This window comes from Neodiprion virginianus, chromosome 3 (assembly GCF_021901495.1).
Source record: "Neodiprion virginianus isolate iyNeoVirg1 chromosome 3, iyNeoVirg1.1, whole genome shotgun sequence".
NCBI lineage: Eukaryota > Metazoa > Arthropoda > Insecta > Hymenoptera > Diprionidae > Neodiprion > Neodiprion virginianus.
The window spans coordinates 18,926,244-18,945,150 of record NC_060879.1 but is presented as its reverse complement, the minus strand read 5'-3'; the positions used below and the strand labels follow the sequence as shown (position 1 = coordinate 18,945,150).

At 34.9% G+C, this 18,907-nt stretch overlaps 2 protein-coding genes across 2 annotated transcripts; both read left to right on the top strand.

Annotated features, from left to right (window-relative positions):
- The first annotated feature begins 9,156 nt into the window (after positions 1 to 9,156).
- LOC124300116 (tubulin-specific chaperone C) lies at positions 9,157 to 13,126 on the top strand. Its single transcript, XM_046753806.1, has 3 exons — positions 9,157 to 9,432; positions 10,567 to 10,818; positions 11,770 to 13,126. Exon 3 carries the CDS (start codon positions 11,945 to 11,947, stop codon positions 12,971 to 12,973), a length of 1,029 nt encoding a protein of 342 aa, XP_046609762.1. The 5' UTR covers positions 9,157 to 9,432; positions 10,567 to 10,818; positions 11,770 to 11,944; the 3' UTR covers positions 12,974 to 13,126.
- Positions 13,127 to 13,898: 772 nt separating this feature from the next.
- Positions 13,899 to 15,254, top strand: LOC124300117 (ATP synthase subunit g, mitochondrial-like). The gene is made up of 2 exons (XM_046753807.1): positions 13,899 to 14,049; positions 14,900 to 15,254. Exons 1-2 carry the CDS (start codon positions 14,007 to 14,009, stop codon positions 15,157 to 15,159), a joined length of 303 nt encoding a protein of 100 aa, XP_046609763.1. The 5' UTR covers positions 13,899 to 14,006; the 3' UTR covers positions 15,160 to 15,254.
- The last annotated feature ends 3,653 nt before the right edge of the window (positions 15,255 to 18,907 follow it).

Genomic DNA, 18,907 nt, shown 5'->3' with positions numbered 1-18,907 from the left:
AAAAAATTACCTCATTATGGAACGGGTGTCAAAATGATCGGGACGAAAAATAAGGCTTTCGAGAATTTGTTGAGACTTTTAAAAAATGACAACTTTTAGATAGGTTTGAATAATCATAAAAAATTAAAAAGCGCTTTTTCGTGACCGGAGAACTATATGAAAAATCCTGAAGTAAATAAAAAATGGTGAGGGAAAATCGTTAGTCGAGTTGACGTGGAATGCCCCATATGTATACATATTCTGTATTCACTAAGCAATAAGGTATATTATCACATCACATAATTAAGAATAGAAATGCTTCTGTGTGAACAAAAAGCAGTAAGCTGTCCAATACTACCAATACTAACTTAAATGGTAAGATAAACATATTCATTACAGATGAACCAGTACTATAATTTCAATTCTTGTCTACCTTGTGGTGCATCTTGGTCATCTTAGTAGTAATTTGTAAACTAATAATCTTGATAGAAATTTCCAAAAACTATTTTGTACAGAAGTGTATTATTCTCTTTAATACTCCCATCTAAATATTATCCATTGTATATTTTACTGCTAATGCTTGTAGTATCTGTACTAAATATAAGTATCGCATAAGTACACCAAATGTCGTCTTACCAAACTAAAATTATGCCTTAAGCAAGTACATGAAAACGTCCCCTGGTTGAGAGAGAGTGGAAGAAAAAGATGTTTCATAATTACAAGACTCCGTAAGGCGGAGGATGAAAGAAATAACGCTCGGAATTTGGAATTCATTTAATATTTATTACCATATATTTGTTGCTTGTAAGTTGAGTACTCGTAAATGAATCTGTGATTACAGATTACTCCTTAAACGATGTTTATAGCAGCAACTAATGTTAATGGACATGTAATGCTGACATGAAAACATTAGAATTGTAGAAATTATCGACTTGTGCAATACGTCTACTCAGGAATAACATAATGAATGTAATCATCATCAGTAACGTGTTAAACATCAGAGAAATATTACGAATTCCAAGAATAAGAAGAACTTTATTAAAGTGTATGGTCTTGCTTTGTCAAAAACTGTTTGTTAGAGGCTTATGGAATCAAACGCATATGCCAGTGCGTGTATTGGAAATTCTCGGTTCAGTCGAAAGAGATCAGAATTTTAAGTCTTAGGTTGCACTATAAAATTTGCATCATGAATTTTTGTTACAAACAAAAATATAAAAATAATTCTAATACAGTTAAATTTACGAATTCGTTGTAATTCCAATCTTCATTTTCAATTTCCTTTGAACTTAGTGTAGCTAATTACAATTAAAACCATCATAAATTAATTTAATCAAAGTATTTAGAAATTTTCCGTTTAAGAAAATGACTTACACAGGCTTAGTTTACAAGAGCCTAATTAAAGAATTTACAATTCATTGAAAAAAAAATTGATCTCATTTTCGATCAGAGCTCCAAATTTTCGTTACTTTGTCTGGATTTTTGTAAAGAAAAATTATGAAAATAAAAAGTGGCGTATTTTGAGAATCTTGAATTTCTTTTAATTGAATTTAAATTGTGTTTACATTGAAAAATTTCCCACCGCCGTTCAGTGATTCAAAAAATTTGAGTGAAAACGAATGTCTCAAGTCTTAGTCGTTTTATTTCCAAAGCAACCAGTCATGAGAAAAAAAAGTATCATAACTTCTCAGATGATAATTCTTAAAAAAATTTGTTAATTACTTATTCAAAATCAAAGACTGCCAAAAACACTTTGGGGAAGTCTTACATTGAAAAATGTTACGCAAAACAAAATTTTCAGTGGAATGTGAGATTTGAAATTTTACAACCTTTTAACATAATGGAAAATTATCTTTATACTCTGTTGAACAAAATGCTTTGAATATTTACATAGAATATAGCACGTCAAGGAATTAACAATTTCTTAGACGTTTGCCAGTGGATGGTTCCTGGAAAGTTAAATTATTCTACCAAATGATTCCTCAAATATTGTGGAGTTTCTCAAGATATTTAAAATCAAATTATTTGGTTGGCAAAATTGTTGTATCTGTTGTTAGCGAAGTTAAACCAGAAGTTTTTCTTTCTATGTCTCGAAAGCAAGGCAAGAAACTTTGAAATCTTTTCGTAAAAAACCTCACTCCATGTGGACTGCTGGCGTATATACAAGATAAAACAATAACCCAAGAAAAAAACTGATGTATTTCACGTGGAATGTTCTGTAGCTAACATCTAAATATCACATAATGTTTGTTGTTTAGATAGTCCTTACAAGACATTATTATAGAATCAATAAGATACAATAAATATATTTTGGTTTTAAATCCTTCATCAGAGCTGGTAGGACAAGTTCAATGAAGTGCTTTAGGTTTAAGATTGAGAATTAAATTGAGTTTTTTGTAGAATTAAACTTCGCCTTTTTATTCCAAGCAATGTTTTCAAGCAATTTCATATCTTTCAGGTGTAACTTGAAATTATAAAACAGCTAACAAGACTGGAAGAAAGATTCTGTAATTAAATCTTTTAAAAATCAATAAATGTCTAATGCACCATTTTATCAATTTCCTATTTAAGTTACAAGTTCTACATCAATACTGAAACCATTTCATTTATTCACACTAATTAATACAGCTAAATGAAGAATTGATCGTGTAGATTAAAATATTTCGCTTTTTTATGTGAACCTGATTTGTAAATGTTGTAAAATAAGAAAGAAAAGGTATGTTCAATTGTAACGGTAATATTTCGAATATTCTCATATTTAGGGAATGAGTGCAATCAGTTATAATACAAATTCTGACCATTTTTTTTAGTTCGTATACGTTTAAGTATATGCACATATTTCTAGACACTTCTAGAATTTATTTGTCTGTTAATTTGCAAGTCGAGATATCGTGACCATGGTGTGGCAATATCTGCAATCGATTAAGTTATTATTATTTGCGTTTAAGTAGAAGTTCAGACACTTTCGTAGTTTTGGCATTGAATTTTTAGTAAATTATCGTATTTCTCTTGAAATATTGTACTTTTCGTAGATCATCGTCGCTTTTAATACATAAGTGTACCCTGGTAAAAATTTCTACTACTACGAATTTTTACAGAAATTGATCCATTTTGTGTTGTTTAGTACAAAATTGTAAATGTGCATAGTTTTTACATGAGAAATTATTAATTTTCTTGCAAAATTGTAATGGATTGTTTACTGAAAATATAAATCGTCATGAAAATTTAAATAAAATTTTTATGACAAAGTGTGCATACGTACAATTTATAAAAAATCTATTTTTTTTTATAAAAAATTGTACGAAATGTCCCAGTTTCTTTAAATATTTGCCGGAAATCGTAAAAATCATTATCGCCGGGGTAGAATGGCTCGCATTTACGCGATGGTTTTTCTTACGTTAAATGTTTAGTGAAATAATAAATAGTAGTTTCTTTGTACGAATCGCCTATTGTGACACGGTGAGTTCAAATATGAAGAACAGATTCTCTACATCTATCTAGACTCATACCCAGAAGATGAGAAGACCAATTTTCGGCTGTAGACCCAAATTCTGCTAGATACAGGGTGGCCAGAAATTTTTGGGAACAAAATCCCATGACATTTCCAGGTGTTCCAGGACCTAAAACTTGTCTTGAAATGTCTTCTCTGACATTTTTCCATTTCTAGTATGTTACTCAAACTTGAATCGTTCAATTTATTAACTCGATATTCAGTTGATATTCAATTCGAATAGAAGAAAAATATAGTATATAAAAAAGTCAGTTCAAGCCAATTTGTTTTCTCGACGGAAAAAGTAAACTTGTGACATCGAAAAATCATTTCTAATTACCATGACAAAATTAAAAACCCCCTGACACTTGCAGGTTTTCCAGTTGCGTTGACTGGTATACCTATATCCTCAGTCAACGCAGCACGCCGTAAGTTGTTGGAGAATTCAGACTTTGGCTAACGTCGCATGTTACGGTAATCCTGTAAACATTACATAGATTGCATTGCGCGTAGCTTATGTGGTGTTTTCACCCGGTCGTTGGGACCACAGAGCTATAGAAAATAGAGCGTAAACAACGGCGTAAACATCCCGTGAACCGTTGTTTGGAGTATATTCTTCAGTCACACGTCAACGGATTTGAATCGGTTCTCTAAAGGACAGAAGATAATAATTCTCTCGCCCTCTCTGTCGCTCTACCCATGGAGTGGGGGCCACAAGAGGGGAAGAACAGATAGGCAGGCGCGTGCACTTACCCCCACTCCATAGGAAGAGCGACAGAGAGGGCGGGAGAATTATTATCTTCTGTCCTTCAAAGAACCGAGTTAAATCTCTTCTCAGCGCCGTACGGCATCAGTCGTTTCCGAACAATCAAAGTGAAATCATAGTGCTTTCAGTATCGGTTCGATATTCAGACCGCGTTGTACAAGTTGTGTCACGTTTTTCGATCAGTGTATTTCCACCATACTCATCTATGAATAATACACAAGGAGCAGCGTACAGCCTGAAGAAAAACCGAATTACTGAAATTAAAACAGCCTGCGAACGTTGAAGGTAAATTTCGTGTGCCGGGATTTCATTGTTTTGTGTAACCTCAGATTTCAGTGATGTCAATTTTTGTCTCTGTACGTCGAGTGTCAATTTTATTAATTTTTTGGCTGATTTGTGATGGCACAAAAAGTGAGTGTAGAATCGAGTGTTATTGCGGTGCCGATTTTTGGATTATGAGAAATTAGTGATGATCTGAATTATGTGAAAAGTGCGGCGTTTCACCAATAAACCTGAGATTCTACAAAAACTACTACATGTAAAAGTGTGAAGCAGCCCAGAGACTCGAGGTAATAATACCTATTTTAATTATGCATTGATAATTCAGGGTGGTACATTTGAAGCCGAACTTTTGTTCTCGCATAACATGCAACGCATAAATATGAAACTAGACAACAGTAATAATTAATTTGCCAACTGAAAAGCCAATTTGTTAATTTAATTGAACTATTCTGTTTTGTATTTTACAGATTTAAGCAGAGACTTCCGAGTAACTTTTCCATTTCTCGGCAACGTTGGTGAGTTTGCATGTGTTAGGTTATGGGTATTGCCCTGGGATTCCTCTGTCACGTGGCGTGGCGGTAACAATTGTTAAACAAATCTTCGATTTCTTAGCTGCATGGATAGGCTCATTCACGATCGCAACGTGCTTGACTTTCAGTCGAATCATTATTTTTCGCAATGCAACTTAGCGTAGCTTACTTCAAGTTAGAAATTTTACACGTTGCTAAAAGTGGAATGAGCATCGCGACAGGTAACCATCGCTTACTCGGCACTCGCGAGATCGAATTGTGTTTCGTAACTGATGTAATAATCTACGATTGAATTTACTGATGACGCCGTTTAAGTGGTGGGTTCACCTGAGGTTTGAAGATATTCAATTATTCACGTTATGGTTAAATTGATGAAATTCCAAAGTCTGGCATAACGTAACGTAATCAAATTGCATTTTACATTATATATCATTTTCAATCTTTTCACAGCCAACAAGTATTGATCAACTGCAGGCTTAGCTCGCTTAGAAAAATGCTAATTGGCATTCAGGATGTTTTTAATCACTTTTACAAAAGGTTAATGTACCGATAGTCTGCCAACATTTACTAAAATAATAAATGCAATATTAGAGTTGGCGGGATACAACCGCGATACTGTATTCCGAGAAGGCAGACTACGATACAAAAACATTTTGCTCCCAACAGGTAACCAACGAAAATGTAAGTCAGTGACCACGGCGCAAATGATGAAGAATGATGTGTGTTGGAAAATATGGAGAATCGTTTAGATCGAATATAGGTAACCGGGTAGGTAGGTGGACGTTTTGGGATCCGTCGCGGGATTTATGCATGTGTGTGTGTGTGAATCTCTCTTTTCCGTTGGGTGGTTCCGTTGGGAAACAGGCAAGGGTAGGAAGGTCGCGATGTGCCGTGATGTTACTAACTTTAGTAATCCACAGCGTCAAACGATCACAGAAATTTTTTTCCCAAAAGACTGCGTATTCGAGTCTCGCGACCGTTTGTAAGCATTTGAATATTAACGAGATCGAATTTTCCATTTCTTGTGACTGCAACCATTTTTCAATCGTTATGCAATTCAATTATTTAGTCATTACCGATCGTTCTTCCATTCAATTGATCTCTGTGATCGTCTGAATGGGCAAAACGCATCTCTGGCTGATCTATCGCGTTCCGTGGTACGCTAGATGGGGAGAGATGTTGAGCTCGAAGACTTCGCGTCGAAGAGGACCGCCGACCGTCACGCCACACAATAATGCATGCCCTCCAACCTCCCTCCTCATTTTAATTCGATTTGTAATCTGAGAACAACAATCGGCATAGCAATGTGTCTGATTCAAAAAGATGCAGATGTGGATTGTATTTCTACAGAATTCTTGGGACAAGTCCCAGATAATACAAATGTTTTGACCGTTTAATCTATCACACCTTGTTGCGCGCAGATCACGAGAATTGGACGTAGCTTCATGCGCGTAAATTAATAACGGGAAACGGACACGTTTTTTTGCGTGTCGATTTTGCAAACAGTAGATAAAAGAGTTACGCACTCTCGACGTGCTGATTTTTCAGCTCTTCGGTGAATTTTTTGATGAATAATAAAATTCTCAAATTCCACGATGCCTTTTGTGCGTGGACTTGATACCTTTCTGTCATGAGAAAGCGCGGCGTTTGAAAACCAGTGCTTAACGCGCAGGAACAAAGGTCTTGGTAGTGTATACTGATAGTGGAAAATCTTGGCGTAAGTATTTATGAAATATGTCTGAAATGTACAGAAATACTCGTTTAACTGATCGTATTATTTTCTGTATTAGGGTGGCAAAACCAATTCTTTAACAAATGTACTGAGAACTACAGAATATGCAGTCGAAAAAGATATTCACTTTAATAAATTCAAGCAGAAAGAGATGTCGATTCAAAAAATTTAGAAAGTTTTTCATTCATTAATTCAATAGATAATTGTAGCAACAAATATCAAAATGAATATCATGCTGCACTCGAGCCATTTTTATTCAGTGTATGAACTTATGTGATTGTGTTATCCATACCTTCGTCTTTTTCAGCTGATAAAACTTTCTATTTTCCGATAATCTCTTCTTTGTTCAATCCAGCTGATCGAACCTTTATCTGTTTCAGCTAAAAGTCGTACCGAGTAAGATAATTCATAATACGCGTATGCAATAAATATTTTTCTTACGCCCCGTAGATAGTTACGGAGGAAGTTGTAAAGGCCGGACTTAGAGGATACATTTGTAAAATGCGGAAAAAATTATGCACCAATAACTAAACGTTTTACGCATAAGTCAGCTGCCTCGCCACCAATTTCAGAGACCAGTACAGGCGTTATTGTATAGCGATCTTCGCAGGAAGAGTATCGGTTGGAATTTATCGAATGTATGTATATTTCTCCAAAGCGAACAATCAGCCCACCACCGGAACCCGATGCCGTTTCAATAACTCATGCATATTTTTTGAACAATTACCAAGCAATTACATGAATTTCTAACGAGTTCCTTCTAATTTTAACATACAGAATGTAACTCACTAACGTTCTACCAATGTCACCTCTTCACTTCGTGAAATTATTCTTCTACCTAGGTCTGCAAAATTTGTAAATTCTCTTCGCAAAAATCTGTCGAAATACTTCGATAGATCAGAAACTTGTCCCAGAAAAGACCAATGGATTTTTGGAAGCAGAACACTCTTGAAGCTTCCGAAAGGTCTCACAACCTTTCATTTGTATTTTTTTTTTTTTTTTTCGACAGAGATATCGTAGACAATTGATGAGAATTTGATTATAAAGAATCCGGAAAATCCATCTATCGGTGATATCAGTCGTTAGTTTCTATTTTATGTATATTGTTATTACACAATTGTATCTTCTGGGTAATATCACTATTAGGGGTTACCGGAAAAATACTGAAATTCCGGATAAAATAGTATCGACTTTGACGGAAATACATATTCTCATACGTGAAATTCATAATAATCAGCTCGGGTACTGCTATAAATGTATAATAAAGTGGACAGATAAAAGTAATTATAATCTGGGCCACTTAATAATTTTCTGAACAATCTTGTGTTTGGGAGTCAGCGGACAAAGTCGCAAACTAACCAGGTAATATGAGTAGAAGTAGAAAAAAGGAACCTTGAACATCTTTAAATTTTTTTTTTTTTCATCACTTTTGTGATAATAGTTCCTGAGGTTCATCGGGGTTCGTTACAGCATCGACTCAAACATTAGTAACAACCGGCTCTTACTTAATTTCCAAAAAATATTTACAAGCCATATTTTAGTGTATAAAGGTCTGGATTTTCCGCTGCAAATAAACTGTATTTTTAAAAAACCACGGAAATCTAACGTCAGTCAAGAAATTATTTTTATATATCAGCTGCACCTTTTGGAATGTAGATATGAGCGATGACTGGAGATACATATTATTATCCTCAGTTAACGGTACGAGTTAAGTATTAACTAATCATATGTACAGAAATTACGTAAGGTACATACATATCGGAACAACTATATATCTTCATCCTTCAACTTCTTCGACTATGTCTCCCATACTTTGCATGAAGAAAAGGTTTCTAACTCTGTTTACAGCTATGTGCATATTTACTGTGCATCTATTTAGATAACATCATTTTTATCGATCCGATGGAGTTAGATTGACATTGCGGAATTTAGTCCAAATGAATTTGCGTTGTTGAAAAGTATACGGCGTCCATACGGGGTTACATGAAAATTTCAGTCTATTTCCGTTCATCATTCCATAGGCATAATAATATTCGACTCTGCATTATCTGGGCACACGCGATGAGCGATGGTAACATCAATTCTTGTCGTCTTTACGTACCGACCGCTTGCCGGATTGCGTTGCGCGTGCAAGGTAAAACGCATAGAAGCATAGAACGCCGCTTCATGATGAATTTATCTCGTCCATATACGATTACGAAAAGTCCCATTGGTTATCAGTCCTTATATATCTCCAGTCAACGGTTCAGTCTGGGTACATGAATCAACAGCGAAACATAAAATTCCCTATTTTTTGCGGAACATGAAAATTACTGAAACCCTAGTTAAAAGTACAATTGCGCCATTTCAGAGTCCCACTCCGCGGAACGTTACCTTAACCATACCGTGTCTCACACCAATTTACCTCCAACGTAACCCACTTCATCTACTAGTAGTAGTTTATCTAGCGCTGCAAATTCAGTGTTCACTTCACAGGCGCCAGATGATTTCCATTTTAGGAAATCAGCCGTCTGTACCTTCTTTAGTATGCTGTATAAACCAGCCAAATCTCGAATCGGTAAAGGCACAAGAAACGGGATAAAGGCTGTACTCGTAGCCGAGTGTATACTTTTTATCAGCAGCTTCTCAGCGTGGCAATTATTGAGACACTCCAGAGGTGAGCAGCGAATAATATTTGTACCCAAATCTCTGTCGACTTTTAGGTTATCCGTTTCACATCCCAATTCCTCTTCGATCTCGAAACATATTTCTCCTCTTGAGTACAACTCTGATTGATAATACCCGAAAAAGTAATTTTCCAAATACGTTACTTCAACTCTTTCCACCCGTAGTTACCAAACACTTTGTCCCCAAAGTATTCATCTGCATACTAATTCACACCTACACGCCCTTTGCCCGAACAAAGATATGTCTACCCACAGCAGCTCATATGAAATTCGGTACTTACTACTTATCTAATGTAGCCAAAACAATTAGTAAGCGGCTGTCAAAAAATTTCATAATCGAAAATTCGGTCATGAATTATTTTTGTCCCCTCATCGCTTGGCATAAACTTGCATGATAATGAATCCTTACCTGGATTATCAATTATTTTTGGTAAGACAGTTGTAAAGTTTCATCGATTACTGCTCTCTACTCTTTTGATCCCACTTTTGTTCTTAAATATCCATATAAATCTTTATAGGGTTCTATGCATTAATCATAAAAGTAAGATTATGTTTCAGTTGACGCTTGAAACTGCAGTAATCTCATTAACTCGATAATTTGAGACTAAGCTGTAGCTAGCAGTCAGAGTCAGCAGTCGAACGTGTTATTTTGATTAAACTAACCTGATGAACGCCGAAAATCAAAGTTTGCTAGATATCTCGTATCCCAAATATTATTACTGGAAATTATGGGCATAAGACTGAACTGCATCATCTTGTTGGAACAAAGTGAAATACGTTTAACTCTTAACACTGGCTGCTTCTTTATCCTAGATTAATTTAAGCTGTGCGATATCTGTAAATTCGTTATTCTGCTTATATGTTGGATATGCCTAAAGATTTAAGTGATCAAGCTTGACCTGGACTACAAAGTCGTGCTAATACTGAAAATGGTTCATAACATTATTTAGCCTTAAGTTCGCTATGTTGTACTCCCGCACAGATTACCAAATTTCACCATATTTATTTATCTTTAGACTTTATCATTGAATCTCAAACACAGCGTCAATCTAGATTTTGAGCAAGCTTGATCGATCAAACCTTTGGGTGCTTATGAATTGGATGTTAAAGTATGTTTTTATCAGGTTCCAGATTGTTCTGTCGCGAACACTGTCCCTACATTTTGGACAAATATTATGCATTTGAAGAATACACCAGTCCCGAACTTAAGAGCAAAATAACAGATCAGATGGTCTGGGAGTACAATCAGAAATTAGCCAAATAATCATTCATTTTCCATGGCGTTTTTCAAGGTGTTATTTATGCTGGCTGGTACATATGGTTTCTCATACGCATTGTTCGAACTTATAACTCCCAAAGATTCCGAAATAGAGAAGGTAAATATCTCGTACGAGTTTCAATTAATCCTTTCTTTGTTTGACTAATAACAAATGATTGCTGACAATTGTAAAATCCACTTTTAAAATAATTTCTTAGTTTACTTTTTACGAGTTTATCGTTGTAACTTTGGAATGATTTGCATTTTCAGAAAATTAACTTTTTACTGTGGAATCAGAGCTGTTGCAAACCTAAAAAGCAGGAAAAGTTGTAGAAATATTATAGAATGTTGTAAAAAATGTGAAAGATCATCTTTTGCAAATAATCTTACAGTTTAATGAAATACTATAATAGATTCAGAAATATTTTCTTCTAGCTGCCTGAAACCAAATTTGATTTGTCATCAGTCTCTCTGGTTAAAAATACTTGTGAAATTACAAGGGAATAGTACATATTAAAGATCTTCAGTCATCCGCAACAATCGTATGCTATATCTGACTTAACCATTAGACCACTGGTGATTTTAATGTATATTGAAATAACCCACATTTATCTTATTTGACTACAGCTTGGCCAGTATACTGTATACTGTATATAGTATACTGGCCAAGTGGCGGTCTAAATGTTAAGTCAGGATGTTGTAATACTGAAACACTATGATATTGTACTGAAATATAAAAACTTGATCGGCAATTCTAGGCATATAACTCAAAAAATTATCTCCAAACGAAAATTTTTTGATAAAGAACAGTAATGAAATTTGTGATTTAAAAACAAACCTTCGTGATAATTTGAATCATGTTTGTGCATGCCCATTGGGTGTCATAGAAATTGAAGAGACCTGATTTTATTGTTACAACTGTTATATCCACATTGAAATAACCATTTATAATAACTGAATGTTCATGGTGTACTACTTACTTGACAGTTTCTATAGTAACAAACAGAAATTCATGTTTCTAACCGATGGATATTTTACGAGTTTTGAAAATGATAATTACTGATTTCAGCTATTGCGCTTTAGAACTGACCCTAATAACGAGACCCCTTTTCTTGAGTCATTGCGGAAAGCTGCTTTGAAACAGAAATCTATGAACAAAGAGCAGAAGACAGCAGAATCTAGCGGCACTTCGTAGATACGAAACATATATCAAGCGGCGTTGAATAATAGCTCCTGTCACAATAATGGATCCATCTACTCTAATAGAGGGTAGCTTACCTGAACGAATAACCAAAAGAGATCGCGAGCGCAAAAATGTGATCGAGAAACGCAGAGAAGAAAGGCAGCAACTTGCCGTGGAATCCGAACAGTCTAGTTATTTCAAAGATGCTTTCTACGCGTCTTGTAAAACGATTAAAGACTTGCTAGACGATGCTTGTACAGCTTCACCATCCGTGCTTCCTGCCATATTTGACAAAGCAAACAAAGAGATATTGACATTGAAGAACTTTCTTTCCCAATCCAAAATGTATCTAAAGGTTTATGACATTCGCAGAGCACAGGAAAACCTGCAATTACTCGAAATCGAGGCGGATGAGCTGGAGCTGAAATTATTGCCGAAGAAAAAGTTTGGATTCAAAAATCGTAGAGTATTGAAAAAACCGTCGGAAAAATGTCACGATGTCACTGACGGACTGAAGGATCTCAAAATATCAGACAGCATTGTAAACAACGCGACGAACCAAAACAACAAACTTTCAAGCAAATATGGCGACAGTGCCTGTATGATAATGGGAAAGGTGGATGAGAAATTGGTTTTGGATGCGGAAAATGTGAACAAAAATGATATCTTGCTCTCTGACCTGTCAGGGTGTTTCATCAGGATATATGGGGCGCCCAGTACGTTACATATGGTTAATCTACAAAATTGTACAGTCTTAGTTGGGCCAGTTTCCTCGTCTGTATTTGCCGACAGATGCAACGCCTGTTCCCTTGCTTTTGCTTGTCAACAATTTAGACTGCATACTTCAACGAATTGCAATGTTTATTGTCACGTTACAAGTAGAGCTATTATAGAAGACTGTTCCAAAATACAGTTTGCACCCTACAATTGGTCCTATGACGATATTTCTATACATTTCAATTTGGCTGGGCTAGATCAAAAAATTAATAACTGGCAATTGGTGGATGACTTCAATTGGTTGTCGAACGAAAAACACTCGCCTAATTGGTCAGTTTTGGAACCGGAATTGAGAGTTAGGAAGTGGGATTAGTTGGAACACTACAAGTTGAAAGTGAATTCAATTAGTTTTTAGATGGTAGATATTCAATTCCTTTTTAATTAGCAATTGATATACTTACCTCAATAAATTATTTACACGTGTACTTGGCTTTTTCACGAAAATACAATACACTTTATTGCAGAACCCATGTTTGTTGATCTAATCATTATTATCGACATTAATGTATTCCTTTCGTTCCTAGAATTATTCGCTATAGTATTTTGTTATCTGGTAAATAAGTGTTAAGACATCGCTTATTTCAATTTGATGCTATTTACATAAATGAAAGTTGATTCATCCGAGGAGCAAATGAAATTGTGAGATGACCTCCAATTAACAGAGTAAACCGCCAATAGATTATGTAACAATTGCAAATTGAAAATATGTAACAATTCATTAAACCAAGAAGGATAAATGCAATAATGCAAACAGTCTGTAAAAATGAATGGTCAAAGTACGAATGCAGTAGATTTTTATGCTACAAGTTAGAGACAAATATTATTACGAATGCAAGAGATTACCACCCCAATATTTCCTCGTAATAGCTCCACAATATCAAAACGTCTATAAAGTTGTGGATATGTTATTTAATTTGATGATGTAAGGTCGTCTCCTCGTGATGAAGGCAAACAATCTGTTCAATCCGACATGCAGGGCGACCACGAAGTGGGCGACCATGAAAAAAACTAACCATATTCGTAGATCCAGATAAAATTTTTTTCTCACTTTTATCGCATGGAAGAAAGGAACAATTGTTATTATAGTGTCAATTAGTATATATCTTTAGTCAGCGAACATTAAAATCTTTTATTCTTCCGTCAACGTACACGTGAATACACGTACTAAAGTTAATACCGAAAATTGCGAATCGAATAACCTGCTGTTTCCCGCCATTGAATCAAATCCGTTCTGATCCGTTCCCTGGAATTACGTCACCGTCATTTCTGTATCGAGGAACGGTGGAATTTCAACATCCCGTGTCTTTTCGTGCAGTTTTTTGATTCCTGGACGAAGAAGCACGAAAATGGCAGCGCAACTACCAGCGAAGGCCGTGGGCCTACTTAAAAGTATTTATTCAGAATCATATTGCTTTAGACATAATATATTCATTATATCAACAAATTGTTTGATGCACAATCAAGCGAACAACGTCGTGCGCGATCAATGCTCACAACCTTACATAACATTGATCTACGTACATGTAGTTTCGCACTGTGAGATTGATTTGACAATTTGTAGAATATTTTATTTGTTCGTATTAAAAAGCGAACATTTGTTGTCATGTCATGATTTATTTGTACGAGAAAGTCATTTATCTCTTGGCTTCAAAGGTGCATGATGGTTTCCATTGATTTTCCCAGAGTACGTCAAAATGGTATCGCAATTCAAAGCATTTCCTTTTAGACTAAAAGTTGTTCAATGTGATTATTACAGTACGAAACTACTTTTTATATATTCAATGGCAATGATAAAATATTTTCATGCAATGCCACCGAAAATAACCATGTTTCAATATATGGTCAAGAATCGTGCAATGTTTTTGACGGTTGATCGACACATTTCCATGTTAGCTTAACTTTACAACTTCAGGGCATAGTTCTGTCGTTATTTTAAACATGGAACTAGACAGATAAGCGACACTCTGAAAAATGGCATCAAAGAATTGTTTGGTACTTGTACAATGTTTATCACTAGCTGATATAAAAAAAAAACTAAAAGATCCACGACTGATACCAGTATGAAACTACACGTTACGTTTGATGTAACTTACATTCTACAATTTTTCCAATCAAGAACAATTTCGTTTTATTGAATTTAGTTTTGTTACAGGTATGATTTCCATACATTGAAATTAAGTCTTTAGAATTTCACCTTGCATGCTCTAATATAATTCCATTGTTTCTCTTTTTGTGACAGCTGGTATGGTCTTGGCAAAGCCTAAACTGCAGGTTTTCAGGCAATACGCCATGGTCGAGTTGACACCACCAAAACTTTCCGATATTCCTGCTATTCGTTCCGGAATTGCGAAAATCTTATCGAGCGCTAAGAATGGCAGTTACCGTAATCTGACTGTTAGAGAAGCGTGGTTGAACACCCTCGTTGGAATCGAAGTCCTCTGCTGGTTCTATATCGGTGAAGTTATAGGAAAACGTCACCTTGTTGGCTACAAAGTTTAAATCAGACTCCAAATCTATCTGCTAGATAATTGTGTATATTTATAAATGTTCTCGGAAGAGCAAGACATTCGCAAATAAAACTTATAGAAATTGAATTGGTCTAGTTCATATTATGTTATGTAAAATTATGCTACATCCCATTTTCATAAAAATAGGAAAGATGAATAAAATTATCACCTCATTTAAAAAATTTATCAGAAGTTACAGAACTATTAATACTAGTGCAATGGTAAATGTACATCCAGGAGCAAGACAAATAATAAACGCTTTCCATGAAACTTTGTGTAGCGTAGCTTTATATTTAGTTACAAAAAAATCAAGGCTCTTGCTCTATTCGTATACATACGGAAACACACATTATTTAAAACTTTATGTCAAATAATCTTGATTGTTTCTTTTCTCTTATAATAATGAATGCCACCAGATCGGAAAATTATTATTATTATTAAATTAAATCAGTTGAAAGATTTTCCCGAAGTTCTGACCTTTCAGTTGAACGGAAATTCGAGCAAGTTATATGTACCATGTTGTTTTTTTTTCTGACGAACTTCTTCAGAAATTGCATTATAAATATCTGTCAATTCGTAGTAGTTTTCACAAAAATAATGTCATTTATAGTAATAAAAATTTATAAAGAACTAGCCTGGTATAAGCCATGAATTAACTAGAAGTGAGTACAGGTAATATAACGAAACGTTGATAAACAAATCACTAGTTTGCAGCTTTAAAACAACTTGGAAAGATTTAAGTTCGCAAAGTGTGAGTAACGAGTACGTTCAAATTTATTCCAGATATTGAATTTCAGACATTGTTAAATTTTCAAAGTAACCAATTTTTCTAGAAATGCATGACTACATCAACGTTACAGACTTCGTATTTATTATGTATTGGCTCATTCATATCTCCGTTCGAATAAAAGTTCAAAACTTCAAGAACATACCGTTTGAAAATTAACCTTGACGGGAATATACATGCGTCAGAAGATAATTTTGTTTTAAATTTCGTATGCATGCCTACGGCTAATAAAACAATTATTATTTCTATTCCTATCATTCGCAGTTTTCAACTTATTTATGCGTTTCATTAGTTTTTAGAGCGTTCCCAAGAAAATATTATAAAGACAATCGGCGGTTACGTCCTTTTGTTTTTTTCTGCGAAATTTTTTTCATAAGATTTCTGAATTTTTGCAGATCTCGATTTGTCTATGCGTTACAATTGTTTCTAGAATGATTGCAGAAACAAAAAAAAAAAAATGGTGGTTACAACATTCTGTTCTGATCTCTTTTTTCGTCTACATACCTTGTGTAATTTCTACACGTATGTTTAATACTCGACTTGTACCGTTAAACGAAAATAATAATATGTATCTTCAGTCAACGCTCATATCTTCGTTCCGAAAGGAGATGCAGCTGACATTTAAAAATAATTTTTAAACTGACCTTAAATTTCCGTGGTCTTTTAAAAATAAAGTTTATTTGCAGCGGAAAACCCAGACCTTTCTACGCAAAAATACTACTTGTAAATACTTTTTGGAAACTAGGTAAGACTCGATTGTTGTTAACGTTTGAGTCCATGCTGTAACAAACCCCGATGAACCTCAGGCAATCATTATCACAAAAGTAATTTTCAAAAAATTTAAAGATGATCAACGTTCCTTTTCTCAATTTCTACGCATATTACCTGGTTAGATATGCGACTCTGTCCGCTACACAAGTTCCTGCGCAGATCGCCATCCAACAATGCCTGTACTGGTTTTTGGAATTGGTGGCGAGGCAGCCAATTTATGCGTAGAGAGTTTATTTATTGATGCATCATTTTTTTTTTTTTTTTGCGTTTTACGAATTCATCATCTGAAAGTCCGGCCTTCCTTTCCGTCGAAAGTGATATGAATTTATGTGATTAATGTGACAAAACATTTCTTGTATGATTTTTAATTGAATCTAAAATCAAATAATAATTTTTTAAAATGCAAGTTATCATATTGGTTACCTTTTTTTATGTATGTGAATGTAATGATTTTTTGAAAAAAGTGTTCAACAGTAGATTTGTTTGAATAATCTATGAATCGAGCGGGTATACAAATTTGTCTTATAAGTTTTTAAATAATTTTCTGCAATATAGATTCGAAAGGTCAAGCGGGGAAGCAGGATGTTGGAATTGCCATACTCTAAATTGCCAAAGGTATACCTTTCTAGTCAGATGCACCTTGTTGACTTTAATTAAGAAACAAAATTTATCAAAAATAAAAATATATTTACGTGGAATTCATTCTGACCAAAATAGAGAAATCCGAAGGTATACCGAAGGTACGATTCCACATGCGGTACTCATCATCGAAGCATGAGTTTTATTGACTATGAGTTACATTTACGCCAGAATAAAATTTTTATTTGAAAAACTGTAGTATGTTAGTATTTGACCAGTGAAAATAAGTTAACTTATGCTCGTTTCCACACCACCGCAAGCGGTAGAGCACCCGGTGCGTTTTTTTTTACGTGGTATCCCCAGTAGGCCTAATCCACGGAGAATACTTGCAAGATCGATCTTACTTTTTTCGAAAAATTGCAGATGACTTTTTGTCACATATTAATTGTGGTAAATTGTTTTTCCCACTCAATTTGCACTCGCGTATATTCGCAGTTTGTTCGAAATTTTTGAGTTCATATAACCCGCTGACTATTTTTCATCAATGAAAGATGACTGTTTAAATTATGGATGAAAGATGGTTGTTTTAATTTTGGATGAAGGGTGATTGTTTTTATCTTATGCCTGAACGCCGTTTGACTTTGGATGTTTGCGCACGGGTCTTTCTTCTGATGAGGTATGAGATAATCACTAAAATAGAGAACCTGGCGAATACGCGAAACAATCAACAACTGAACCAAGATCGAAAACACGAATCGCTGTAAGACGTTGTCATTTACCTATCGAAAGACGATGCAGAAATCTTTGAAGAAATGGAAACAAATTGGAGTATAATGAGCACAACCACAAAAATACGACAGCGCTATATAATGTTACAGTGGAATACAAACCGAACACGACCACTGAGCGACTCGAGAACAAAAAAAGTCTGACACTAAAACGATTGCAATAAAAGACTGTGAAACCATTGAAAAGTAAACTATGGTTGAATCAATTATACTACATTTTGTGATCGTGATGATTCTGAACTACATCCCTAAACCTATGCATCTGTGAAAACAAGATGACTGACCCTGAACCAGACCTAAGCCGGACCTAAGCCTGAAAAATAAAACGTTAATTTTTTGGTATGGTCAACAAAACTCAGTTACCTGGAACAGATAATAATGTAATGAGTGACGTATGGTGATATAGACAAAAATATACTCAACTTAGATGGGTAAAAAATATAATAAACGAAAAAAGAAACAAATTAATTAGCTGGAACATACAAAAGTTTTGATTGGCTGTAACAGACAAAAGGTTTGATTAGCTGCAACGGACAAAAAGTTTTATTGGCTGTAATAGACAAAGGAATCGATTCGAGGGTGCTGTTTCACAGTGATTTTCGAGTCTCTTTGTCACTTTCCTCATCTGTCTAATCGAATAATTTTCCGATCGGAAATATAGATTTTCGTTAACACATCAAACACTTACCCCAATTTCCCGCGCCAAGACTTCGAGTGTGTCGGTCAAGATGAGATGCTGATGTTTCTCGCTGAGTGTTGAATCTCTTTTCCATTTTTCTCGATAGCCGTTGTCCGATCGGATGATTTTCCGATCA

Excerpts from the sequence above, each read along its gene's own strand:
- LOC124300116 (XM_046753806.1), top strand. The coding sequence starts at position 11,945 with ATGGATCCATCTACTCTAATAGAGGGTAGCTTACCTGAACGAATAACC.
- LOC124300117 (XM_046753807.1), top strand. The coding sequence starts at position 14,007 with ATGGCAGCGCAACTACCAGCGAAGGCCGTGGGCCTACTTAAAA. Across the intron at positions 14,050-14,899 it reads GGCCGTGGGCCTACTTAAAA|CTGGTATGGTCTTGGCAAAG; the intron begins GTATTTATTCAG and ends TTTTTGTGACAG.